The 27,537-nt window shown below is 37.5% G+C and overlaps 1 protein-coding gene across 1 annotated transcript in view; it reads right to left on the reverse strand.

Moving 5' to 3' along the window:
• Nucleotides 1-27,537, reverse strand: part of PCNX2 (pecanex 2) — a 161,362-nt gene that overhangs the window by 46,786 nt on the left and 87,039 nt on the right. Inside the window, exons 21-23 of the mRNA XM_062572269.1 lie at nt 25,737-25,914; nt 11,423-11,533; nt 5,736-5,863 (exon numbers count right to left, since the gene is read on the reverse strand). Coding sequence (XP_062428253.1) covers nt 5,736-5,863; nt 11,423-11,533; nt 25,737-25,914 — 417 coding nt within the window. The remainder of the gene's footprint in view (nt 1-5,735; nt 5,864-11,422; nt 11,534-25,736; nt 25,915-27,537) is intronic.

Here is a 27,537-nt window from a genome sequence, read left to right on the forward strand (position 1 = left end):
GTCTAATGAATAACATGCAACTTTAGGGAGTCTCATGAAGAACAAAGGCAGAAGGACCGATAGAGATGTTCCTTGTTCTTTAAACATTTTGGTATTCTCTATTCTCTCTCCCAGTTCCAAAACCATGGCCATAAGTGCACCTGGAGAACGGGGTGCTTTTTCTAATCTCATTTGCTGTGACTTGCAATTCCTAGGCACTTACGAGTACCCATTTTCATTTTATCTACCCACTGAAATGTATTTCTATTATTTTACTAAGTTCTAAATTAACTTAACACTCAAGAAAAGCCTAGAGGAGTCCTGAGACCAACTCAATGAAGACTTCCCTTAAAGGAGCCGTGGTTACCAAAGAGACTAACACGTGTAAAACTGAGTAATAACGGACAACGAAGAGCTACAACATGCTCAACAGCAATACTTCACAACTGGAATATAGTGTTTCCTTCTGCTGAGTCCATAAAAATAGTGCAGAAACAGAAGCAATCAGAGACACAAACAGAAATTACCCGAGAGAGTAGAAGTAGTTTAGAAAAAGAAACTAAAAAGATTGCAGTGAACTGTAAACTCAGCTTGTAATGTAGCTGAGAGGCAAGAGTTTGGTAGTATTCTGAAAAGACTGAACTCTAAGTAAGGAGAATAGTCAATGATAGTAGTCAGAACATTAACACTGCAGAAATGATATTTGAGGAAATAATGCTAACTGCTGCAGATTAGGGGGGAAAGGTTCTCCTGTGCTTAAAGTATGCTATAATTGTTCACTTCAGAGGTTAATGTACCTTTCTTTAAAGTATTCAGTATAAATCAATGTTAGGGATTACTGAACTATAAACATCTGCTGCAGTTGTTCCTCTGTAAACACAACTACAGAGGTCTAAGAACATGTGAGGAAACAAACAATATGGCAAGAAAAGACTCTAGCTCTTACATGGAGAATCTGAAAGGTCTGAACTTGCAGCTCCCAACAAGGCCTGTGGACAGATATGGGTGAATGGCTTTTTGCATCTAGAACAGAGGTTTTAGCAGCTGTACCAGATGGACAGGCTCACTGAGGAACCAGATGAACTTGAGTGTGTTAAAAATAAGCTTTTGGAAGTGGATGGGTGGTTATTTTATGGGAAAAAAAGAGAGGGGGCAGATGGCTACACTTCATAACTCCTTTCCCACAAGCGTGCATAATGTGAAGGCAATTCTAATTATGTGCACACTGGGAAAACTCTTCCCATTCTACCTGCAGGCTGTCCATGACAGACAAGTGAAGTTAGCCAGGAGGAAAACAGTAGGAAAAAGAAAATGTCAACTGCACTAAATCTGAGGTAGGGTAGGTTTTTCTCACTTTCTATTCCCAGCTATATTAAAGTTACAGGTGGTTGTTTTCCAGATCACAATGGCTAAAATGATAAATAATGACATATTTAAAAGATGGAGAAAAGAAAGACCTGCTCATAGATTCTCAAATACAGAGAGGCTGTTATTCTGAGATAACTGGCAATTTAATCACAGCCTCTTCAGAAACACTTAACTGATTTCCTTACACCACATAGTAATTCATTAGAGACCCCCCAAAGCAAATACAACCTGTCCTTACCCCAAAATAGGTATTGAGCCAGATGACCAAGAAAGAATGGAAACATGAAGGAACGTGAGCAAAAAAGATCTCCAGATTCCTGGTGGCAGTTTGCTGTTTACTGGGACAAATCACAGCTGCAGCAGAGAACAGGCTGCTCTACATGATGCAGTGATTAGACTCACTGGGGAATGAAAGTAAACTTCCTCCTCTATTCTGTCCATTGCCTTATCCAAGATACAAAGTAAGATAAGAGGAAAGGAGGAGGGAGAGAGAAAGAGGCTACAGGGTGACAAAGTATTAAAGTAAAAAAGCAAAGCAAAGGAATGAAACAACGGCTTTTGAACAAACACTTTATGCTTTAAATTGCCTATACATTAAACAAGATTTACTGCTATTTCCTTTTCTCTCTCTCTCTGACATCTACAGCCTAATCATTCCAACAGCTGTGAAAATAAAGAGTAAAACAGGACTCTTCAAACTGGAAGCAGCACACAGGCTATTGGCAGCACAAAAGTGGTCTTGCATCAAACCTTTTTTTTTTTTTTTTTTCCCAGAGAAAATTTCTCATAATTAGACTCCCATGGAGCAACTAATTCATACGCGGCCAGCTAGCCTTCTGCTTTTACATCCCTCTTTAACAACGATGGCAGCAAAAGCTGTAAATAAAATGGTTGCATGAGAAGTTGTTCCTCAATCTCCTTCCTTATTCCTCATTTTTTTCTTGTTCTTGAAACCACCCTTCCCTTTCTCTTCAGAAAGATTCCTCACTTCTGTGATGTATTGGCAGACTAGACCTTGTATACAGTGTGTATAGATGTGTGTGCTACAAACAGCATATGCTGACTCCAGGAAGAGCACCCATGCCCTGTGCACACACGACAAGAACACAAATGGGGACAGTATGATCCCTGAATTTTGAAGAGCTTGTTAGGAATTTCACAGTTTGCTTACTGTCAAGATGAACCTTTTTTAGAAAAAAACAAAACCAAAACAAACAGCTTGAGTTCTTCCATCTCCTTGAAAAAAAAACAGGCAAGCTATCTTAATTCTTTAATACTTTCAACTCCAGACCACATTGTCTGGAGTGGCAGATGTCCAGTCGGAACCTGAGAAATCAAACTTCTCTTTAGTTAGTAGAAAAAGCAACCTTATTAATTACTCAGAAAAAAACCAAACCCATCATATTTTAAGTTAAAATAGGGTTCTTTGCTAGAATTGCTTTTGATTAGTGCAATTACAAGGTTAAGCTAAAAAAGAAAAAAAAACATGGAAGTAACTTCCTGTGTCACTTTACATAAATAAGTTTTTGAGTAGCTAATATAAATGAGATAACCTAATGTAGTCATCAATATAGTAAGAAAGTTTTTGAAAATGAGTAAATGAGCATGAAAACTAGGTAAAAAACTGTTTTATAAAGGACATTAAAGGTAACTTTCCCTGGGCAAAAGTTCTGGTCACCAGACAAAAGTATAGAAATAGTTAAAACAAACACACTCATATCTCAGGATTTTTTTTTGTTTGTTTATCTCAGACTCCACTGTAATAAATCTGTGACTTTCCATGAATACCCTGAGCTGAACTTAGCAAAAATAACTGTCAAGCCACTCCAGAAAAGAAATTTCTACACTGTCTTCCCACTTCTGTACAAATGGTTGCACTAACTGTTGTGTTTTATCTTACGGCACCTGAAAATTGTGTGTGTGGCCTGCCCCAAGGATTTGCAGTCCAAAGAATGGTCAGTGGAAGAACCAGAACAGCTTTCCAGTCCCATTCAAGTTCCTGAGCCTTTTAACGCTACAGTTCCATAACAGGTAATCATGCCATCCCTTTGAATATTTAGATGTTGAAGGATCAAGGTTTAAAGCAATAAGGCAATGCCAGTCTGACTTTATCCAATTATTTTAATCCATTTATAGAAGATTTATCTATTCTTAATACAACGCTACTCCCTTCCCCTGCCTTATTTTGTCTTTTCCCTGTGTCCTTTTAATGACCTAGGAATTTTTCAGTCTAACTCTCACTCTATTCAGTTTTTCATGTGAGCAATGAAATACTGAAATGGAAAGGAGGCAAAGGAGAATCAGAAGTGCTAGTGACAAAATGAATATATACTCAGGAGGAGCAATTACATGTGTATTTTGTGGGGTGCCACAGGTTCAGGCAAACATTTTACTTAGACAAATACCTGAATCTTCTTCAGGGCTGCTTGCCACTTCCATAGTTTTTTCTTTTTCTTTTCTTTTTTCTTTCTTTCTTTCTTTCTTTTTTTTTTTTTTTTTTTTTTTTTTAAGCAAGAAGAACATACAGGTGAGAGAGACACTAAAATTTCTAACAAACAGCACAGCATAAGTTTTTCACAACAACCCTAACTTTAGCATTCACACTGAAGACTTTCACATTTGGGGGTTTATAGTTTACAGGTAAAATATTTTTTGAAAAGAAAATGATTAGCACCAACTGCTTTACATCCCTACATCCCTTTGCAGGAGTCACAGATGTGCTGTACTGATGAAAAGGAGACACCCTTATTTAAGTACCAAAGATTAAGCATAATGTTTTGAACTCATTTTGAATATCTTCTCTCCTGCTCATTCCCTGTCCCAAAAGTCCCAGACAAACTGAAGGCAAATGAAAATAATCCCATCTACTTCCATCTACAATAACCTATACTAAACTGCCTATAGCAGTGATGTGCCTACAACTACTAGGCTTGATTCTCTAACTTGTACCTAGAAAAGAAGCCATATGCCTTAAAAAAACCTCTGAAGTAAAATGCAGCAGATGTTCTGTTCTTTCCTTCCTACTTAATATGGTTCAAAGTTTCTGTCTAAAAATGTAAAGCTGTCTGTGGGATTAGTGATTGCTTCCTACCTTTTCATGACTCCCTTCAAACTTCACTCCAGTGAAATAATGAACTCGACCCACAGAAGGATATATGTGAAAAAAATTCATTCAAATCTCACCTCAATGTACAATACTCAGTTCCCCCCAAAAGGTTTCTACAAATCTCATCGTATTCAGAAGCAAATACAAAGCCCTTTATTTGACTTGGCTTTGTTTCAGTAACTTCTTTAGAGATGAGTACGTAGTCACTCACTGACCCAGGTCAAATTCGAACAAAAATAAAAATTTCAAACTAATCAGACCTTTTCCCCTGGAAGACAGAGGAAAAAAACACACTGTAATTTCTATTTTGAATTGTTTTGAGGAGTTCAGATAGATCAGTGATACTGAGACAAGGGGCTGACAAAAGCACAACACTTTGAGCTGTTCTGGCCAAATCCTGCTTTGGCCAATGTATTTTTCACTTTCTGCCTCAAACTGCTGTTTTGCAGCTGCAGTAATTTACTCCAAGGCTGGCTACATTTCAGTAGACAGGGAAGAGTTTATGTATAGCCAGAACACAAGACTCAAAGGAAGACCCTTGCTCACCAAGTCCAGTCCTTTAACATCGCAGACCAATTCTTCATACAATCCCTCTCAAAAAATACCTCCATCTGGAAAGGAAACTATTTTCCTGCCTCCATTATTCTTACTTGGGACCTGTTAGATCCCAATAACCAAGTGCTTTGAAAACCTACTGGCTAAAAGGAGCAGAATCTCCTTAATCAATCTTTTCAGTATTCAAAGTTCATGTCCTTGTGCAACTGAATGGGTGACAACTAAATTCTGACAAAACCCACCAAATCTTACGTCAGACTCTAAGATCAGCTGTAGTAAGTAACTACAATCCACACTCATCATCACTTAAAAGTTACTTGCCAAATCTCAAATAGTAATGGGCTAACATAAAATATATTAATGCAAGCTGACTTCCAGTGCCAAAGGTTTAACAGATTTAGTTGCTAAAACTAGTTAGTAAGACAAAAAAGGCTGACAACTGAGACTTCTATTGATTTTTTTTTCACAGCTTTGTTATTTTCTGTCTTTACAACAAATGCAACATGACACCTCATCTGTAACACACCGATAATTGTTTAAATATATTTGCAGAAAAAAACAAATAACCATTAAATAGTAAAACATCAGAATACAGATTAAAAAATGCAACTTTCATGCCCTAGAACATTTTCAGTATTATCTTTGAAGGAAAAAACCTCCATAAATGAAATTATTGAGAGCAAAACCTTTAAAAATAACAAATGTAGAAAACTTTTAATAGTCTTACTTGTAGTTTTTCTCCCAGAATTTGACCGGTCTTGCGTATGATGCGATAAAGATGACACTACCAAGAAATGGACTCAGTGGAGTAGAAAAGACAGAAGTGGCCAGAGTTTGAAAAAAAAGCATAGCAGAGTCTGAAAACTGCAAGTTAAGGTAACATAAATGATTTCATCATACTGTTAAACCATTGTCAAATTATTTATTTTTGCCTTTTTATTTTTAATTTTACCAAAGAGGTGGGGAAGGAAAGGAAAAGATGGAAGGCAGTGCCAAATTACCAATTACCAACATGTAATCCATGGTGCTTCAGCTCTACGGAGTCGTAATGACCACCACTTGTCTAAATGGAGCATGTTACAAGTAGGGTGACCCTGTCTAATCTCTGCCTAAGGAGACATCGCGAGCCTAAGCAGAGCAGCAAGTGTCCTTTTCCAGCTACCTAGTATCTATTCTACAACACAAAGGGCTTTTGAGAGTCTGACACGATGAACTTAAAAAAAAAAAATCCCCTGATTTGCTTTGACATTCTTGGCTCTCTGCAGTGGAATCTTGCTTCTAATACCAATGAGTCCAGTATTTCATTCTGTGAATTATTGCTTATTTTGGGATGCTCCAGTATGTGGAGAAACAACTATGTCTCTACAATCCAATCTGCTGCCTCAAAATCATGCTTTCACGTTAATTTTCACTGACAATTTAATATTCCATGCTGGTTCAAAGGTAAGAAGTGTTCTGTATTTCATACTTTTTGAAATAGACACAACATGGGAAGGTAAACACAGGGAAATAATAAATATCACACATATCATAATGAATACCTGAATCCATTGCTTACTTTAAATATTATATCGGTATCGCTGGAAAACAAGCTATGAGATGGGTAAGGATACAGGAAAAGATACGAGTTGAAAGGAGCATGGTTAAAAATGCAAACTAATTACATGTTAGGATTGAATTACCCTTTAATTCATACCAGCTTCATCAAATCTCAGGACAAAAAAAATTTCCAAGCTGACATGCCAGACCAGTTGTCCTTCCTTACACCTCTCTTGGGAGGAAGATGCCATTTATACAAGGAAGCCATGGAGCTAAGGAGCAGTTATCAAACTACAGAGAGCAGGTGCATCTCAAACTAAAATTAAAGTAAAAAAAAATCACCCAATGATCACAGTCTGTTAGCTTATTCTGCTCTAATAAAACCCTGTATTTGTCCTCCACAGTTGTTAAGACTTTGCAATAAATGTCTTTTCATAGACAGCATCATTTGTGATACAGCGTTTCCACAAAAAGGCTAGTTAACCATGCTTCCAAAGCAATATGCAATATCTACAAACTAGTATTTGCCAAAAGATATCTCTCAAATCACTTATTAAAAAGAGAGTGGTTTGGAATGGTGTCTCAGTACATTAGTCAGTTTGCAAAATGAGTTGCCCGCAGAGTCTGAAAGTACAAAATGCAACAGAGTGCACAGAACAGGAAGAAAGCGTGTCAACAAAGTTAAACTGTCACATTACACTGCAGTCATAACCAACACTGGCTGTGAAAGATGCACAACTATTTACAAGTGTCAGATAAGGGAAGGAGGCATGGGAGCTGAAGAGAAAAAGAGAACAAAGAGGACAGCTAAGGACAGTATATCTAGTTTTCTAAGGAGAGTTTGAATGTAATTATTTATTTAAAAATTACCAGCATCATGAATTAAGATATTTAAGACTCCACTGTGAACTGCTAGCATCAAAGATGTAAAGTGGTAGCAACAGTTTTATTTTTGCAAAAAGATGTAATATTCTATTATATGCATGTTGGAAGGTATTTCCCATTCGACTTGTGAAGAGTAGTTTAAATTCAGTGTTTCATATATGTTAACACAGCATGGGAGCATGTAACAGGACCAAACTCCCTTACCTACTAGTTGACATGTAGAGTGGACAATTATCTGTCATCAGTTTGTTTCTCTCTCTCTCTCTCTCTATTTCATGGTATCTGACCTTCTTTTAATAGGTAATTCTCTTTTTATAGCAATGTGTTAATTATGTCTAAGTAGTAAAGTGCCATAAATTTGCAGGCATGCTTTCTTGTTCTACATCCAAATCTAGTTTTCTTGTGCACCATCTTTGTTAGGTTATAAAGTATAGAAATAGAATTTGTCTATTTGTGAGTTATAGATTTTCTTTGTAAGGTGCCTAAATTTCAATTTTTTTAAAAAAAAATCTTAAAAAAGATTTCTTTAGCATGAAATAAAACAATTTGAGGATCATTTTATATAATTTAAAAATCTGTTTAAATTCACATCAACTTCAAAACAAGTAATCAAGATTTCCCCTCCCCTATGCAGCAAATCCAGGCCAAATTCACAGTTTGTTTTCCCCAAATCACATTTTTAATTGCAATTACTATGGACCAAAAAAGGTTTGCTCCGTTCCAGGCACAAGATGATGGGAGAATTAAGTGTCAGAAAGCTGCCTTCCCCAATGTGAGAGCTCAAACCCTGAAACAGCCAGAGCAGTAACTCTCATAAACAGAATACAACCAAACTACAAATCCTTCTTTTCCCAATCTCACCATTGATTTACTAGATAAAACCTACCTTTGACTACAAACTGTCTTGACTTTATCAGGGTGCAGATAACTTATTAGGCATAAAGACATTACCTTGTCTTACCCATTTAAACACAAGGAAGCAAAGCAGCAGATCTTTCCTTAAGTCAGAAGCCCATTTCTATTCCCAAGAACTCTCTCAACTCACTGAATCACAGGATCAAGAGGAACTTCAAGGGGTCACCTACTCCATCCAGCAGCCACAAGGCAGGATGAGCTACACCTGTATGACTCCAGACAGATATTTGTCTAAACTCTTCTTAAAGATCTCTAATGGTGGAGACTCTGCACCTTCCCCTAGGCAATGCTCTGCGTGCGTTTCCCTTAACACCCTGCACAGCTGAATCAAGTGCATTAAAGCAGAACTTACCATATCACTAAGCTCTATGGTAAAAACTCACTAAGGCACTTTAAAATTTAAAAATTTATGTCCCATTTGCAAAAGTGATTTAGGCAATTAAGAGACACAAATAATTAATTCTGAAAAAAAGTGGCAAGCTTAGTGCCTCTGCAAACTGCAACATGCATTTATTAGTACTGTTGCAGGGTTATGGTAGCAAAAAAATAAAGACATTGTGCAGATATAAAAAGAGTAGAGTTGTTGTTGTTGTGGGAATAGTAACTTGGGCATTTAACCAGTATCTTAACTGCAACACAGCCTTAAAAGACAGATTTGCATTTACAAGTGATATTACAAATAATAGAAAGCTAGTCTACATACACTTCAGCAATAATTGTGTAAATAAGCTTACCCTGCTTTGTTAACTGCTCTCCATTTTATAAAGCCTAATTGTTACTTTTATCAAGAGTAAAGTTATCAGTGTGCAAAACTTCTTGCTCAAAGGGAAACTCACTGAAATATAATTTTAGTTCTTGAATGTTTCGCTGAACAACTTTATATAGACTCTCCTGCAATTCATATCTATGACAGAGACAAAAATCATTTTTTCACTGTGGAAATCTGTAATAATTTGTTTTAAATCACTTCAAGTATTTGGATAGAGCCTTGTTTTTTATAATTCTTTCTTTTTCTAAATTGACAGTTTGAAGCTTTCCTTTGGTGTTTATTTTGTCTGCACTTCCCTCTGTCCTACATGTCCATTTACACTTCCTATATTAAAACTTCCATTATTTTGGAACTGGAAAAAATTCCAATAACCAACTTCAGATACTTACTGATGAAGGATAATTTTCCCAAAGGTAAATCAGGGCATCTAGATAAGGCTCTGAATTCCTCTGGAAGGGATTCTCTCTTTCAATTATCTGCTGAGGGAGATTAGTCAGGTAATTTGGCCAGCCAGTAAAGGTACCTAAAAACGGACATTTCCGACTCCTTGTGCCCGACCAACAAACCTTTACATGTGGTTGGAAGAAGGCTCAAGGGAGATGGGCAAGGGTGTTGTGCCCAAGAAGCTCAGGCCATAAGGCAGGTTGTGACTGACCATAGCTGTAGCACAGAAAGCTGACTTTATCTCAACACACAGGGGACCAGAGGGTGGCCTTTGTTTTAGATAAACAGCTAAGTCAGTTGAGCAGTCAGTTGACTGTATCACAGTTGAGTGGATTGACTGTTTTCTCCCTGTGTTTATCAAAGTGTGTGAATGTCTTCCTGAGTTAGCCAGATCCAGCATGGAGGGAGTGTAGAGGTGCCTCAGCCCAACACAGAGTATAAAACCTGAAGCACTAACAAAAGAATTTTGAAGACAGCAAGGTACTTGAGCTGTTTTCAACTCACGTATTCCTTCCTGGCAATCGGGGACACCCAGCATCGTGACAGTAAGCCCATTACAGAGAGCTGCAATGGGAATCACATTTGTATTGTGATTGAATTGTACATTGCAATTGCTATATTTTCCTAAGTGTAACTTACACTTGTACTGTGATTTCAGTATATTGCTGTATCACTCTGCTAAACCAAAAATCTCATGTAACCTCAAATATCTTCAAATAAGTAAATTTTGCTATTAAACATTACACCCTCCATGTGTAGAATATATAAAAGAACCTGGTCAGAGAGTACTGGACTCTGACATTAATTGGTGCCACTGACACCACCTCCTCCCTTGCCATAGAATCACTAAGAAAAATTAAAGAACGAAGTTGTTTGTTCTTTGAATATTAATAAATATTAGTGTAGTTATTCAATGCTGCAGGTGATTCAAAATATCATAGCAAAAAACAGAGGGAAAAAATCACTCAAGAGGGAAAAAAATCACTCTTTGTAGGATGAAAGGGATAAGGAATCAGACATGTGTATCTAATAAACAGGCCCAAGTGAACTCTTCAGTAGGTACGAACCAAAAACAGTTCACTCAACCTTTTTTTCCTACAACCTTGGGTGGGGGGGAAGGAAGAAATGAAAAGTTAGTCTCTGAAAATGCTTTAGATGCCAATGCAGTTAAGCTTAATCAGTTAAGGTCGAAGTGGTTTGTTTCATTTTTATCTTTCTCCTGCTTTAAGCCACATTTCTAACTGAATTAGTCTTTAAACTGAAAATTTTTGTTTCAAAAATCCACTATATATTTTTAACCCTACAAAAATTTTAGGGCCATTATACTTCATGGTTAAGTCTCCATATTCATAAAAACAATGTTATCAGCCTAGGAAAAGGCACTAATGTTGATGAACACACATTGTAATTCATAAAACTTTTCACTGGATTATCCTCAACCTACTCTACCCATCTGTATAGTGGAAATGTTAAAATAGAGAATGCTTCTCAGCTCCACAATGAAAATGTACACAAAAGAAGTCCACCCAAAGCAGAGCTAAGGTGTCAGTTCTTTCAAGAAGTACCTAAGGTCACTGCCTAGAGCTGTGGAAATATATTATCCACTGAGTATGACTGAGTATGAAGTGGACATGCATAAGACCAGTTTTGGTCAGAATACAATTTCCTAGTTTCAGATCCTATGCAGGCAAGAGGTACACATAAGTGAAAGAGAAAAACACATTTTCCAGGTGATGCTTCAAGCATTTTCATGTTTTAAATAAGTCACCTAGAAATGTTGCACCTTGTTCAAATACTACAAAAAAATTTTTTATGTACATGAAGAGGAATTTGTGAGTAAAGAAAAAAAATTTATAAAGGATATGAGGTATCGCAAAAAGCTGAGCAAAAACGTGGAACGATGATCCCCAGGCAATCTGCCAGGGAGCAATATATGTCATGATGAACTGTAACTTTTGCAGTAGGTCCCAGAGCTGGAAAAAAAATAGAAAGATGTGATCACTTTTTAGGTATTGAGATAGTTTCAAACAGTAACATCTGAAAATGATAAACCTTTTAGAACTGGAATGAATGTGAGATAGTATATGTGGTATCATTAATTATCATTGCCATTAATGCTCTACATCAGTAGGGAACAAAAGTATATTTTCACTTGAAATTCACACTTATAATAAGGTACATGCTTAACTACCAAGCTCAGTCTAGTTCCTAGATTGCCTTTCTTCAAAAATATGTCTGCTTATGTCTGCTAGAAATTAATATAGCAGTTATCAGCCAACTTGTAACATTATATGGTAACTTCTGTGTTCTTCTATTAGCATTCTCACAGGGAAAAAAAAGAAAGAAAAAACTACATCTGAGGAAAAAAAATCCTTTTGCTGATAGAAATTACTTAACTGAATGGGAACCTCTGTGATCTCAATCTTTTTGCACAATAATGCCTTAAGAGTTACTTTTAGTTGTTCTTAGGGAAACAGGTGCCCCAGCCCCTACTCTTCTCCTTTCACTTGAATATTTCTTTAAAAGAATTCCAGTGCATTATTATCAAGATGATGTTTTCTGTAACTTCCAGTGTGCATGCCAGTTTGGCAGAAGAGATTAGGGATATCACATTAGAAATAACACTAAATCTGTAAAATACAGTCAGTCAAGCAGGTATCTCTCATACAATACACTGAAAAACAATAAAAACATTTTTTTTTTTTTGAAAATAGGTTCTAATATTGGGTGCATACATCAGACTGCGAGTGAGACAACTGGTTATTACAGGACAAGAAACCCCTAGGAGAAAGTGGGTGTACGGAACAGAGGAAACACTGTGTGTAACACATGCAGCTCTGCACAGAAAAAACAGGCTTATTTCTCAAGAACACAAAGCTTATATGTTGAATCAATGGGAGATGCTATCACTATTTAAGCATATGCTTGGCACTAACCATGAATTGTAGTTGCATTCCAATATCAAATCACCCTACCATAAAAAGGTTACAATTAAAATGAATTCTTCCTGTTGCACAGTATGAATTAAAAAACATACTGAATTTACATTTGGGCTCCTGTAAAATATGCAATGTGGTGCAACTACCACTTTCTGATTCTAAAATGATGTGTGTGTATTTCCTGGAACTTATACATGCATTTTTTCCTGTTAGTTCTCTTGGCATCAGGCCCAAATAACTCTTCTGTCTCGCCTGCATTGGGTGATCAGGTTTGTTTTTCAGCATAGATTCCTGATAAACTGTCAGGAAAGGTTTGGCCTTCAATAGAGGTTATTGCTAAACATACACACAGGACTTGAGAATGAAACAACAATATATGCATTTCGTGCTCATGTAGCAAATATATGCTGAGTTTCTTATAATACACCTTTATACACCTTTCAGTTGCTTAAATGAAAATCATGACACTGCCAGCACCTTGAAACACATTGAGGCTATATCAATACTTGCAAATACTTGTTTCCAGGGAATGTTCCAAGGCACTGGTATTGTATATGTAGTTAAATTGTCAGAATGGTGCCTAATAAGATTTTGGTTGAGCCAAACTCAATACCTCCACCCTGCAGAGAGGCTAAGAGAGTTTACTAGCCTGGACACGGGCTTCTCCATGACAACCAGCCTCTGTGACAGAGTATGATCCTAGGCACATTTTATTTACTAGTATGTACATAGTCAGAGAGGACACATCTTCACTGCCAGGCTAATGCATTTTATCTGCCCCTAATTTACCACCCCTAAAGTATCACTTGATCTCCTGTATCCACATCAGCAATGTGCTGACAGGACTTTTCATTGAGCTTTTCTCTGAATTTCATTGTAAATAATTGGAAATGAGTTGGGAGGGAAGCACAGAATGACTAATAGCATGAAATTGTTTTGGTCTGTGTGCTACCAAATGGCCACAGCAGCAGCTGCTGCATCATGCTAACTCCAGTTTTAATTGATACACTTTCTGCTTGAGGTGAAAGCAGTGCTACACGATTTATGCTCTTTGGTGTTTTGGCATGACTCAAATTAGGAGCAATGTTCAAAATGTAGCTTACATTAACTTTGCAGAGGTGTACAATGCAAAATGAGACAAGTCCTAATGAAAGCAAGCTCTACGATCTCTTCAAAGCACAGCCTGGTCACCCCTCCTTAGTTTAACTATGAGAAATTATGATATTGTCTACTTCGTTTTCTCTGAAAAATACTACATGTGACTTGAAAACAACAACATCGGATAAAGCAGGCAACTAAAACTGAGCTGAAACTAGAATTGACTTTCATTTATTTAAACCCTGTTTAACAGGTTGGATGGTTACTTTGTCTTACTTAACTCATCTGAAATGTTTGAATGAATAGCTGTGAGAAAAAATTTACTTACTAAAGATTTAAGTGAAAGGCTGTAAAAGCTAATGACTCATTTGAAATCTCAAAAATTCAACCCAGCAGCAGAAACCATCAAAGTTCTGCCTCTTACAGATTGAAATCACAAAGACATAAATCAGCCCAGCTGTGCTCAAAGCTCAGGGTTCATCAAAAGGTTCTTAAACCTCAAACATAATTCAGGTTTTGTATTTGCTAGGAAACCAAATCCAGGAGACCCTTCTGGCTTTTTGTTGCATGACATCATTTTCATCATTCTCTAATATTTACATATTCTTGCAAAATAGGCCGTGGAGCCTAAGTTCTCTGTTGTCTATAACCAGTCCTACTACTTCTACATTCATTCACTACTTGAATTTTCTGTTGTTTGTTTTAACATCTGCCTTTCAGCTAATGCTTCCATAAAAAGCCATCCAAGAACACGGATGTAAAACAAACATTTTAGTGAACCTTTCTTGGTTTTTGAGATCCTTACAACACTGCATCCAAAGGCCTGGGTATCTGTGATTTTCCAGCTACTGCAGTCATTAAGGGTTGTCAGATGCCTTTATTAAACATTAGACATTAAAATACTGCTTCGAGGGCAGTTCTGCAAAACTCTTTAAGGGCAACATATCATTGGTGTTTTACAAAGCTTACTATACTTCCTAGAGATGATGTTGCCTGTGTTTGGTAACCACAACACAGAGATTTTTGGTGGGGATTTCTTTTTTCCTTTTTTTTTTTTTTTTTTTTTTTTTGCCAAAGCGATCTGAAAATATTAGTCCTTATCAGCTTTACCCAGTTTACTGCATATTTCTTCTATATCTGATATAGGAATTCAAAGGATTCAGAAAGTTCTATTGCTTTCTCACAGGGAAACTCAAACTGCTAAAATTTGTTCTCGTAAATACAAAGAAGCTGAGCCTCAGAAACACAACCAGTCTCTTACTTCTGCCAAAACTACCCCTGTTTTAATCTTCAGTAATTCTAAAGCTTTAAAAGGAAAAACTTCACATCTTTTTGAACTGTCAGAAACAGTTAGGATTGGGAAGGGTTAGGAAAGCAAAGCCCATCTGGTAGGGTTAAATCCTGTGAGGGGTGTGAAAGGCAACAGAAGGTCTTCTACAGGTATATAAGCAGCAAAAGGAACATTGGGGAAAATGTGGACCCACTTCTGAAAAGGGAAGCATAGTGAAAAAATGATATGGAAAAGGTTGAAGTACTCAATGCCTTCTTTACCTTGGTCTTCATTGGCAAGACTTAGAATCTGAAACCTGTGGGAAAGTGTGGAGAAATGAAGATGTACCTTCAGTAGTGAAGTATCAAGTTAGGAAACATTTAAGCAAACTGGACATACACAAGTCCTTGTGCCCTGACTGGATGCACCCAGGAGTGCTGAGGGAGCTGGCTAATGTCATTGTGAAACCACTCTCAATCATCTTTGAAAGCTCATGGTGATAAGGAAAGTTTCCCAAGGACCAGAAGAAAGCAAATGTCATCCCTATCTTCAAGAAGGGCAGAAAGAAGGATCCATCACTCTTCCTAGATACCTGGGAAGGCAATGAAACAAATCCTCCTGGAAACCAATTCCAAATGCATGAAGGACAAGAAGGTGATTGGGAGTAGTCAGCATAGATTTACAAATGGAAAGTAATGCGTGACCAACCTGAGAGCCTTCTACGATGAAATGATCAGCTCAGTGGATGAGCTGAAAGCAGTGGATATTTATCTTGACCTTAGTAAGGCTTCCAGCACTGTCTCTCAGAACATCCTCACAGACAAACTAATGAGGTAAGGACTGACCAAATGGACAGTGAGGTGGACTAAAACCTGGCTGAACTGCCAAGCCCAGAAGGTTGTGATCAGTAACACAAAGTCCAGCAGGAGGCCACACACTGCTGGTGCACCCCACGGATTGATATTGGGGCCAATGCTTTTTAATATCTTCATTAACAACCTGGATAGAGTGCACCCTCAGGAAGTTTGCAAAACTGGGAGGAGTGGCTGATGCACCAGTTGATTGTGCTGCAATTCAGAGGGACTTCAACACGTTGAAAAAATAAGCTGACAAGAATCTCATGAAGTTCAGCAAATTGAAGTACTAAGTACAGGCCGGTTGCCAACCAGCTGGAAGCAGCTTTGCATAAAAGGACCTGGAGGTCTTGGTGGACAAGTTTAACATCAGCAAGCAACGTGCCCTTGCAGCAAAGGATGCCAACCACCTCCTGGGCTGCATTAGAAAGACCTTTGCCAGCAGGTCAAGGGAGGTGATCCTTCCCCTCTACTCAGCACTGGTGAGGCTGCACAGAGAGTGCTGGGTCCAGTGCCAGATGCCCAGTATAAGGACATGGAAGTGGGTCCATGGAAGGGTCACAAAGATGTTCAAGGGAATGGAACATCTGACTTACAATGAGAGGCTGAAAGAGCTGAGACTGTTTATCCTAGAGAAGACAAGGCTCAGGGGATGATCTTAAGAATCTGTATAAATGCCTGATGGCAGAACTAAAGACAGTGCCAGACTCTTCTCAGTGGAGCCTAGTGACAGGACAAAAGGCAATGGGCACAAACCTAAACACATGAAATTCCATCTGAACAGAGGAAAAACGTTTTTTAATGTGAGGGTAGTTGAACAGTGGAATAGGTTGCCCAGAGAGGTTGTGGAGTCTCCATCCTTGGAGCTATTCAAAATTCAACTGGACATGGCCCTGAGCAGCCTGCTCTGCTGACCCTGCTTTGAGCAGAGGGGTTGGACTAGATGATCTCCAGAGGTTCCTTCCAACTATTCTGTAAATTCCTTCCAACTACTCTGTAAAATACATAATTTATCCTTGGTAAAGTATTGCTTTTAAACAGTGCTAGATACAAAGGGGGAAAATTCCCATCTAAAGTGAAAACTTTTTTAAAAAAAATACGTGCTGACTTCTTCCCCTGTCTTTACGATATCTTCCTTAAACATACATAAATGATTAATTTTCCTTGAGACTTCTACATCCTGGTTTAGGATGATTTATCAAATCATATTTTTTATTATACTTTCTTAGACCTTCAATGTTTTCTACAGTTCAGCAAGCAGAAAAATGACATATTATTTAGAGAATATAAAGTTCTAATGTTCCTAGATATCTCTACTCATGTGACAGTTTTGCACAGTAAACAGTTTTTAAGACTTTGATAAAGAATTTAAATTGTCAGTATATTCAGTAAATTTAAACCACCACATTCCCCCTACTGTGAAGTGAAAATGCAGAGCACGCATCCTTCATTCATACTTATTTTCTGTGGATACACAGTTCAGCATCTTAATCTTATATCTTCTATAGGTTTTTAAAAGCCTCTATAGAACTCCTGGCACATAGACTTATATCCTATACATCCGTTAGACAGAAGAGGCAAAGATTTAAATTTTCAGGATTTCTTTCCTATGTTTATTCTTACTTTACTGAATATAGGTAATACTTCAATCTGGAAGTTACTGAAAATTACAGTTAATATATATTTAAAAAGTATTGAGGAGTGTGAAATACCACTAAAATGTGATTTCCTTTTTTCAGTGTGCTGGATTTCAATGATCTAGGTAGAGACTACCAGTTGAATTTAAAAGACATTGAATGTGATATGGAGACTATTTGGCAGCCTATCTGTTTGTTCAGTATGTGTTGGGACTCCAGGTGGGCATGCTCCTCAGTAGTACGGAGACTAAATAAAGTGTAAAAATTTAAATTTTCTTATTAAGCTTGATTTTTTCTGGGTTTTAAAACAGTGTGCACACACACTGATTTTAAACAAAAATAGCTTTCCAGACTATCTTTATCTGCATCTGCTTATAGACATTCGAAGCTCTTATATTACGGGATTTTAAGATCATTGTCCAAGATCATTGTCTATATTCCTGGAACATCATGTCCAGCACTTACATTGAAGGTGTAAAAGCATGCAGGTTATAAACAGCTTGAGCAACAGGCTTCTGAAGCCTTACATTTTAAGTCAAATGTTAACCACCTGGCAGAGATAAGTATGATGAGGATTATGACAATAAAAAGATGGTAAAATGAACAGCCCTGGATCTGCTCCAGTAGCAGAGGCTGCTTCAGCCAGTATTGTAGGTAACAGCACAGGGAAGGAGCCTGTGGAACCATAAGAAACCATCTCCCATATTTTCTGAGATGGACATGGAAGAGATCAGAGTTTAGCAGTGCAATCTGCAATGGGCCAGATAGATAGCTGAAATACACTGGATGAGAGCTGCACTGATCCAGCCTCTCCAGTGAAGCATTCATAGGCATGGCTCATGCCCAGACTGTATCTTCCCAGAAATCTCCTTTACTAAAAGCAAATATAAAAAAGTGCACAGGGAAAGTTGCGCTCTGAAGCATCAGATAGTGGAGATTACTCTTTTAATGTCAGAACTACTAGATACAGAAGATGCTTCTAACAGCATGAGTGTACATGAATAGTTCTCAATGTGTAGGAAGTTGGACTGACCGAGGGAATGGGTGTACATTTTCCTGCATCCATGCATTTTTCTCATTCTAAAGTAAAAAAGGAGAAAAAATAGAGAAAAAGCAAATTGGGAAGACTGTCAGGGATAAAGTCTGAAGTAGAGGTCAGCAGAAGAAAGATGAATGAAAAATCAATTAAACCAATATTAAAAGGAAACATGAACTGTAAAATGCACAAGAGAATTAAAGCATCTACAGAAAATACCACTGGGATTATCCTGTCAAATATCAGATGTAGCCTTGGGTATTTTACTCAGCAGAAAGTGCCTTAACAAGGCTTATACACCAGATACCAAAAGTTGAGGAAACATCTGTGAGCTAAGTGGGTACAACTGATTAAGACATTGCATTTTCAGTCTGCATGAATGGCAAGAAATGGATTAAAATATGAATTAATGATTTAGTGCCAGAAGCTTTGAAGTGAAACATTAGATTCAGAGTAAGATAAAAGATCAGAAGGGGAGAAGGAAACAGAGTGAAGTGTTTGCCTTACAAGTAGCACCTAAATGCCTCTGGACATGCATACTAACTAGAAGTCTGTTGTTTGTAGCCACAAAGCCAGTAAAAGGATTCAACAAGTTACTGCTGGACCTCAGTGAAGCACCAAAATCAGCAGTAGCACTTTCTCATAAAATGAATGAAAATATGCTGATGTGTAATTTCTTCTCTGTCTGAAGGACTGTGTTGCAGATGTTGAACTCTGTTACAGAGTTAAGCCTGATCAGCATAGGTCTGGCAGGTTGTTACAAGCTGGATCTCCTAGCTGGAGTTACTTTGATGTAAAGATCGTTTTCACAGATACATGACATAGGATACTATGGCAGAAATAAGTATATGGAAAGAGAAAAATCATTACTAAAAACAAAAAGTGAAAAAAATGTAGACTCCTTATTAGGCTGGAAAATATATTCTGTGAGAGAAGGAGAATATCAGACAGGGAAACTGTATCCATAAGTGAGCTCAGCGGGGTAAGAGTACTTAGGCAAATGAATTCAGTGTTAATGAAGGCAAATTTAACAAGCTCTGGTTCTTTGATTATTTTGCCTTATGCATGAAGACAAATTCTGAACCCTCAAAGGATTTGACTATCAGAAAATATAAGGTGATTTCATATTTAAGTATTGCTAATTAGTTCATCCACACACACAAATTAAGAGGCCATTAAACTGCCTGCCAGTAATGTACAAGAGAGAGGAAAAGATAAGAAGTTGTAGTCCTATAGATTAAAGAGTTAATGACATTGGATCTCAACATTCTCATCAAGGTCTGTGTGTAGATGAGTGTGTAAGCAATTGGAGGCTCTTTCTTTAACGCTTAAAGGAAGCTACACAGATTTGTCAAGAATCCAATTTTTTCCAAAGCCCAGAATTCAACTGGTATCTCTTCTCAGTTGTGGTCTACAAATGAAAGAGTTGCTCTCAAGGAACCAGCTTACCAGTTTGGCAGATGGTAATCTCAGACATGATGCTGGCTGCTCTACAGGCAGAAGCATCCACAGTTGTACTGCTGAGTTTGCAGGACAACCTGCACTGATTGCTAGGAGAAAGCCAGCTAAGATACTAATAGCTTAGAAGATTAGAATAGCACTTGCAATCTTAGCATAAATGTTTTTCTTACAGCAGCCATTTCAATCCTTGAAGTCCCTGTAGCCTAAAATTTACCCAGTGCAAGCAAGGAGGTTCATATCTGAGACCAGCATGCTAAAATCCATCATTGCACATTCAAAAATTCATGATTACAGTACAGAAGATACAGAGAAGATTGTCAGCTTGCTTCACGCCAGCTGAGTATTGCAAACCCCTGTGGTACAGTTAACACAGACTCAGAGAAGACAAACCTGTGGCAGGAGCCCCAAACCTATTAGATGTGAATTCATGTGTTTGGGGATTCAGTAACACAAGGCAGTCAAACACAAAACTCTTCAGAGATATAACACCCAAAGATCTCTGAGGTGGATGGTAAACCTGCTCCATATATTTGTACTGAAAAATTGTTAGAAAATAATAGATAAGATTATTTTACCCAGCCAAAAAGAATAGGTGCCTGTGCAGCATTAAGCATGTGGGCATGGTTTCTTTAACTGATGAAACCAGCTAGAAAAAAGGCCAGAGGGAACCTAGGAAGAGGCTCTCCAGTCAAAAGAGAAAGACAGACAGACATGTACACACACTTTAACAACACTTTTTGTCTTTAGACAAAGATACTGCCATAATATTAGATGATGGCTACAGTTTACAGTTCTTGATCTGTGCTACAGGTGAAGCGTTGCTCCTGTCCCTTTACCAGCATGGGGATCTTTTCTATGGCTCAAATCTCAAAGAAAGGCATAGCTAGAAGAAGGAAGTTGTGAAAATGCACGTATTTCCCAGCAGTCCCATTACACAAGTTAGTCAATGCTACAGGCCCAAAACTCAACTAATTCCATGCCCATGCATGTTTTCATGACAAGGATTCCTCTGAACAACTAGACAACTACGAACAGTATAGTGATGGTTACTTTGGTAGCAATTCACCACTGTTCTGAGCTGTTTCAAGAATTCAGCTATGTCCATCTCAAAGTTGCAGGGGACCAATTTCCTCTAGACTCTGAGCCTTGATTTGCTGGGGAGCCACTTGGTCTGACTGTTGAATACCACCCCATTTCAAGACTTGATAATTCTTCCAGGAGATTGCTTTTTTCCTTCCTGTAAGCATTCATTCACAGGCATGAGAGAGACGCTTGTTTCCTTGTTGCCATGGACAATATTGCCTGGGAAGTCTGAGACTGCAGTCAGGGCTGTTTCTGACCTGGCTGGCATAATTTCTGTTGCAGATAAGCAACTACACACTGCCTGCTGGATATTACAATGCAGCGAGAGTTGGCCTTGGTTTGTACATGGCCAGATACAACACCATAGACAAAGAAAGGAGTGGATATGCCTCCTCTTTTCCACACATGATGCTGTCTTTGCTTCTTCAGCTCAACATCACCACCATTTGAGGCTCCAAAAGCAGCTCAGGCAAACACTGTGACCCCTCTCAAAAGCAAGAGTTAGAGGATGCACAGCTGGCACAGGATGAAAAGCAAAGCTCCATCCTTTGGAGAATACAGCAAGACAGCTGGTGACAAGCCTTGTCCTGAGCATCTTTATTAACACTCAGCCAGTTCTAAACCAATAACCTTGCTGTCCAAATGATCTGCATTGGTTTCTCCATGATGCCACCCAATATCATTTGGCAAATTAATTCTTGACTTGAGTAACTGCTAGAAGCAGATCACACAGCTACAAAGGACAACTGTGCTGGGCATATTCCTTTTTATCTTTTTTTTTTTTTTTAATTGCATTAAGAAAGATGGTCTTGGTAATCCATAACATGCACTTAACCATCCATATGTTGTCTCTCTCATATATGTATTTGTTTGTATGTTAGAATTTTTCCTAAGTTAAGTATTGTGTCAGTAGTCATTACAGGGATTGAAGAATGGGTCGTCTTTTCTTCTTCCTCAAATAGTTTATTCTTTCCATGTCCCAAGACTGGATAATAGTCCCATAGTTTTTTTCCCATTACAGAAAAGTTTTAGAGATTTTCTAGTTGCTCGAAGTCTAGAGAGAAATCCCTTAAGTCTTATTATCTAGTCCATCTTCCTGTGCGTCTGAAGAATATATTCTCCATTATTTGTAGTTTTCCTTTTCCAGCTAATATGAACACCTTTATTAACCTTTGCAGTGACATTGTATTATATTATCTCTTAAGAAGTCCAGGGAGAAAAAGTAGCTTATCTAAAAATTTTAGATGGAGTAATAAAGACCAGTAAGACTGTCCTGATTATTCAGTCTGACATCCTAAATAGTATACACATCACACTCACAATTCCTGTAACATGTATTTTTAAAAGGCCATTAAGCTCTGTTTTTTAAATCAGAATATACAATGTATATATACTGTACATATGTACATATATATGAGTACAGATAATGGGAGCTTTTGGGCTGAGGAATCCCAGGCTGTAGTCAATGAGACAAGCTGTGGGTGGCTATACAGAAAGTCCAAGCACAAGAAAGACTGAGAAGTCCTGCTCTGCTTGAATTGAAATTATTCCTAAAAATAAACAATAAAACCTTTTCTAAACATTTACCTCCCTCCTCTCCCAAGGCAGTCTGAAAGACAAAATAGCATATGTGTACGTCTAATCACCTTTTAGCATTTAGATTTTATATTCTGCAACTTAATGAAATATAAACAGTGATTTAAAAAAAAGGAGAGAATTATTCATGTGGCACTAATAAGACCTACAATGTTAAAATAGACCAAAAAATCCATGTGGATTAAAAAAGCCCCAGGAATAGAAGTGAATAGATTCTCACATTCTCTGTCACCCTGGTGTGGGTGGCTTGGCTATTTGCAAACACAGATAAAAATCTGCGAGCAGTGATTCGGACTTCCATGCCTCAACTTGTTCAGGGAGCAATCACGTTCATTCAGAGCCTCTGATTTGACTGAATTACATTAAATCAACAGCACAATGGGGAAAATGAGGGAAGCACAATCAGAGAGATATTCAGAAATGTTCTACCCAACATTATTAGCAAAGTTTTATTCAACATAAACCTGCTTCAAGATTCACTAGCACACTTGTGAATGTCTGCTGAATTTAGATGGCTTTCCCCCCAGTACCTTGCAAAAGAGAAAATAAATGCTTACTGCAGCATTGCTTTGATAGCATGCAAATAATTTTCCATGGGGGTAACTCTGCTTAAAAACTACTGTCAGAATGACAAAGACACAGAACTTGTGGAGTTCCAGATGGTGCAAACTTCAAACTTGATTGAGCAGATACTACCACCATTGAGTAGTATTTCTGCATAGCCAAAGGGATGACAATAGAAACTATTTTGGGGTTTGTTTCTCTTTTTTTTAAGATAGTCACAAACACAAAAATGACCGAGGACGGACAGAATCTGTGAAGATCCATAAAGCTTTTAGGTACATGGGTGGATGCAGCCTGCTTAGGGTCATTAATACAGAAAACAAACACTTCGCCTTTATCCACAAATGAGCTAATACTTTAAGAAAGCTTCATAATACTGAACTAATAAAAGCTCAGACCTTAATTAAAGAAAACTTATATTCTTAACAATTTGAAATTAATAGGTCCTTAATTGCTGTCATGAGCAATGCTATTTTTCAGATTGGCTTTAATGATCATTGTGTAACTGTGCACGTGCTTTTGTAGTATAAATAATTCAACCATTAAATTTCAATTTTTTAAAATGGCACAAGGACAAGTCTACCTGATGAACTAACAACCTGCAAAATTTTATATTTAATGAGCTATGCAATAGATGACAGATCAATGCTAAAACCACATTTTCAAAACATATCTGTGGTACAAACTTTCAGCCCAGAACAGTAGCATTTATTCTAGCAGACATCACTACTTAGTTCGCTATGCATCCTTAATTATTTCAGTCTTATTCCAATCACTAGTCTTTCTACTCAAAATAGTAGAAATCCAAATCACCAAGTACCTTCAAAAAAAAGAATCATTAAAAAGTCTTTACATCTTTATCTTCCAAAAACATGCAATAGTTCACATTGATATTTTGTGATATGCTCATAAGCCCAACATTTCCAACAAAATTAATGAATTACAAGACTTAACTCTCAGGTGCTAATTTTTTGACACTGTAAAGAGGTTTTTGGAGAATGAGCTTTGGGAATTAATAAGCTGTCATCTGGACATGGGATGTCCACTGACAAACATAAACAGTGAAAAATGGAAATGCATCCCTTCCCCTAAGGAATGCAATGAATACTGAAAAGCCTGCCACAATATAACTAACCTCTGCATCAACTAAGAGCTAAATTTTCACTCCTCAGAGGTAAGAAGCTTGACAAATTATTCTAACTCTATTTTAGGATCATAGAGCACTGGAGGTAGGTGGTAGGGTTTAAGGTAGAGCCTCTTTTCTTGCTCCTCTTCTTTCCTTCTTTCCTCCAGATTCTGCCTCCTTACCCCAGTAGAGAGAGATGGTTGCCGCACAGCAGCACTGCCAGGTTTGAAGGATGGAGGCTTGAAGCAGGTGAAGCTGCTGTTGGACAGTGGTCCAAGAGGTTAGAGAAAAGAGGTGTTGTTGTTCTTCCCTTCCCTTCCTCCCTCACAGAAGCACAGAAATAAGCCAGGAAAAAAAAAAACATTTGAATTCTGCTTCACTGTTTGCCTCAATGATTGGGAACCACCAATTTAACTACAATAACTTGGGCCTTTCCTTAGCAACGTGGAGACTTCAGATGGGCATAGTCATACAGCACAGCATGAACTGAAACCGACCTACTTGCATAGAACTGTTAAATATCTCTGCATATCAATGCATATCATTGAGCATCTCCACAGCATATGCTACAGCCAGTAGGAAACCATTTCCTTCTCCTTTCAGAGATGAAGTGATGCTGTCTGGGTCACACTCACACTTATAGTAGAGATATTTTAGTAAACAACAACAAAAAATACAAAACATCTCACCGGAGTTACCTCCATGTAAAGTTGTATCATATGCTATGACAATTGGAGAATCAAAAAGTTTAAAAACTAAACAAAACACAAGAGAACTGGTAAACACTCTACGTAAGTCTTCAATATTTTCTGATTTTTTATCAAGGTACTGGTTAAACCTACTTGTTTCAGGGGAACAACACAGACATTAGATCAGGATCTGATCTGACTGCCACAGAAAGGGTTTGCTAAAGTATATAAAACTAGGAGAACACATGGAGTCCATAACAACTGAGAATTAACAATAAAAAACAGAAAGGAGCTCTGAGGTTAAGGACAAGGGCAGCATAACAAGGATAACAGCCTGAAACAAGGCAAAGAAAAATATAAGTCTGACATCAGGAATACATTTTTTATCAGGAGGATCATTAGATAATGGAATAATTTCCCAAAGGAAGTTGTTGAGTCAAATACTAGAGGCATTCAAAGGAAGCCTAGATAAAAAAAGCCCAGGCGATTGATCTGGAGGGGAGCCCCGCACTAATGACCCAAGAGGCTCTTTCCAGCACATTGAGGAGTCTGCTCTTGAAAAAAAACAATTCGGAACTTCCATAGCAACATGTGAGCAAAAAGTAAATGCAAAATATAGTATAAAACAGAGAAGACACTTAACCGGAAGGTTGTTTCAGCTTACAGATTTTTTCCTCTATAATACCAATTATCTGTATCTATATATGAATTCACTATCTGCAACAAATCCCACCACATATTTATCAGTACAGTGATACTAGAAAACAAATCAAAACTATGAAATGTATTTTTCCAGAGAAACAGCAGTAGCTATAAAACTTGCCTTGTGAAACACGATGGACATCATGAAGAAATCCATCAAGAAGTTTTCTGAAATGTCTTTGTAGTCAAATCGGAAGAAGATTACAGTAAAGCTCAAAGTAACAAATTGATTAATAGGATTACAGAATGAGGAGCGGAGAAGTTTCATCCCAGCAACGGTTATCAGGATAATATCACAACTGTGGGAAAGGCAGAAAGGAAAACGTAATCAAGTCAGAGTAATAAAACATGAAATTATGAAGCTGTCAAATATAAAAAGTTGTACCAGATGTATTTTGGATTGCTAGGTGTATCTAATCCTACACAGTTTATTGATTTCTGATATTGATATTATATTGTGTTTTAATAATAGAATTTATTTTGCTCATCTGCAATAGCATAACTTTTCCTTGTCATTATCACATGCTTACAATCTGCAATAAAGAAATAATAATATATTGTAAGAGTAGTATAGACTATTAAGAAATAACAATGTAATAAATAATTTTTTATATAGCTCTTAAAATACAATTTCAGTTTGGGAATTGATCTTAGCATATCTATTAATATTACTTAATTTGAGAAATTGAACCCACTCTATTTTTGTCTTTATTACTAGAATCTGCAGTTGGGAGCAGAGATTATAAAAACATTCTAACTTTATCATGCATTATGCCACAATCTTGGATAGAAACATCCACAGATTGGGAGTGCTTGAAGCTCTTATCATTGTTCTTTAGCTGAATGTTCTCTCTTCTGTATATTAATTTCTTCATCAGATGAAAAGGCACTGCATCTATATGTGAGAAAATGTATGTAATCTTTGTTTTACTCTTCCTTATTATATTATAGGGAGTGAATTTAAACTGAGAACTCTAAAAAATAAGTGCCTACACAGAAAACCAACAAGCCCATTTCAAAAAAAAAAAAAAAAAAAAGAAAAAAGAAAAAAAGTGTTTGCTGCTACATCTCCAGGAACTCAGTATGCTTCTTTAAACTTTCCAAAAATCTCTCCATCAACTATACAGTAAGGAGAAGAATAGCTATACAAGAAGGCAAGATGGTAGGAATATATTAGCCTTCCTTTAATTTAGAAAACTACTAGTCTCTGTAAACCTATCAGTTCTCTGAAACTTGTAGTTCATATATTTTAGTTTTAAGATAACTTTACAGAATTAGAAAGACAGTCTTGCTTAGACTGTAATTTTGATCTCTTGATAATTACAACCCAGCTTGGGGGTTAGATCCTGGAAAGGGCCTAGAAATGCACATTATTGACTTTTATGTCATCAAAATAGAATTCAAATCCAATGCCAGGCATGTTGGCTCCATCTTCAGCATGAATGAAGACCAGGCAGACTGCTGAGTAGGCAACTATCTAGAGCTAGTCAACAGGAAAGCCTCAGGATAGTGGTATGTCAGAAAATGCTTCCCCTTCTTAAATCAGCCTGACACAAGACTGCAGGTGAGGATTCTTTGCCCCTTCCAGCATAGCTATGTGCTTCTCATCATTCTTACAGGGAACTGAGCTGGCTCTTTTTCAGAAGAGCATTAGTGGTGCCAATTGTTTCTGCAGCAGCCTACCAGTTAGAACACTCTCCTGGGAAGAAAGGAATCCAAATTCTAATACTTCCCAGCTCCAAAGGGACCCAGACTCTCATCTCATCCCTCTAAGGCACCCTCAAATCCTTATGATGAATCTGTGTCAAGAGTTAAAGCTTCTTTTAGCCAGAGAGACAGAAGGTGATTCTATAGCCTTGCTGGTGGGCACTCCCCAGAGATGGGAGATGACACTGGGCTCCAGACTAACCACTAAACAACAC

This window comes from Rhea pennata, chromosome 3 (genome assembly GCF_028389875.1).
Source record: "Rhea pennata isolate bPtePen1 chromosome 3, bPtePen1.pri, whole genome shotgun sequence".
NCBI classification, from domain to species: Eukaryota; Metazoa; Chordata; class Aves; order Rheiformes; family Rheidae; genus Rhea; species Rhea pennata.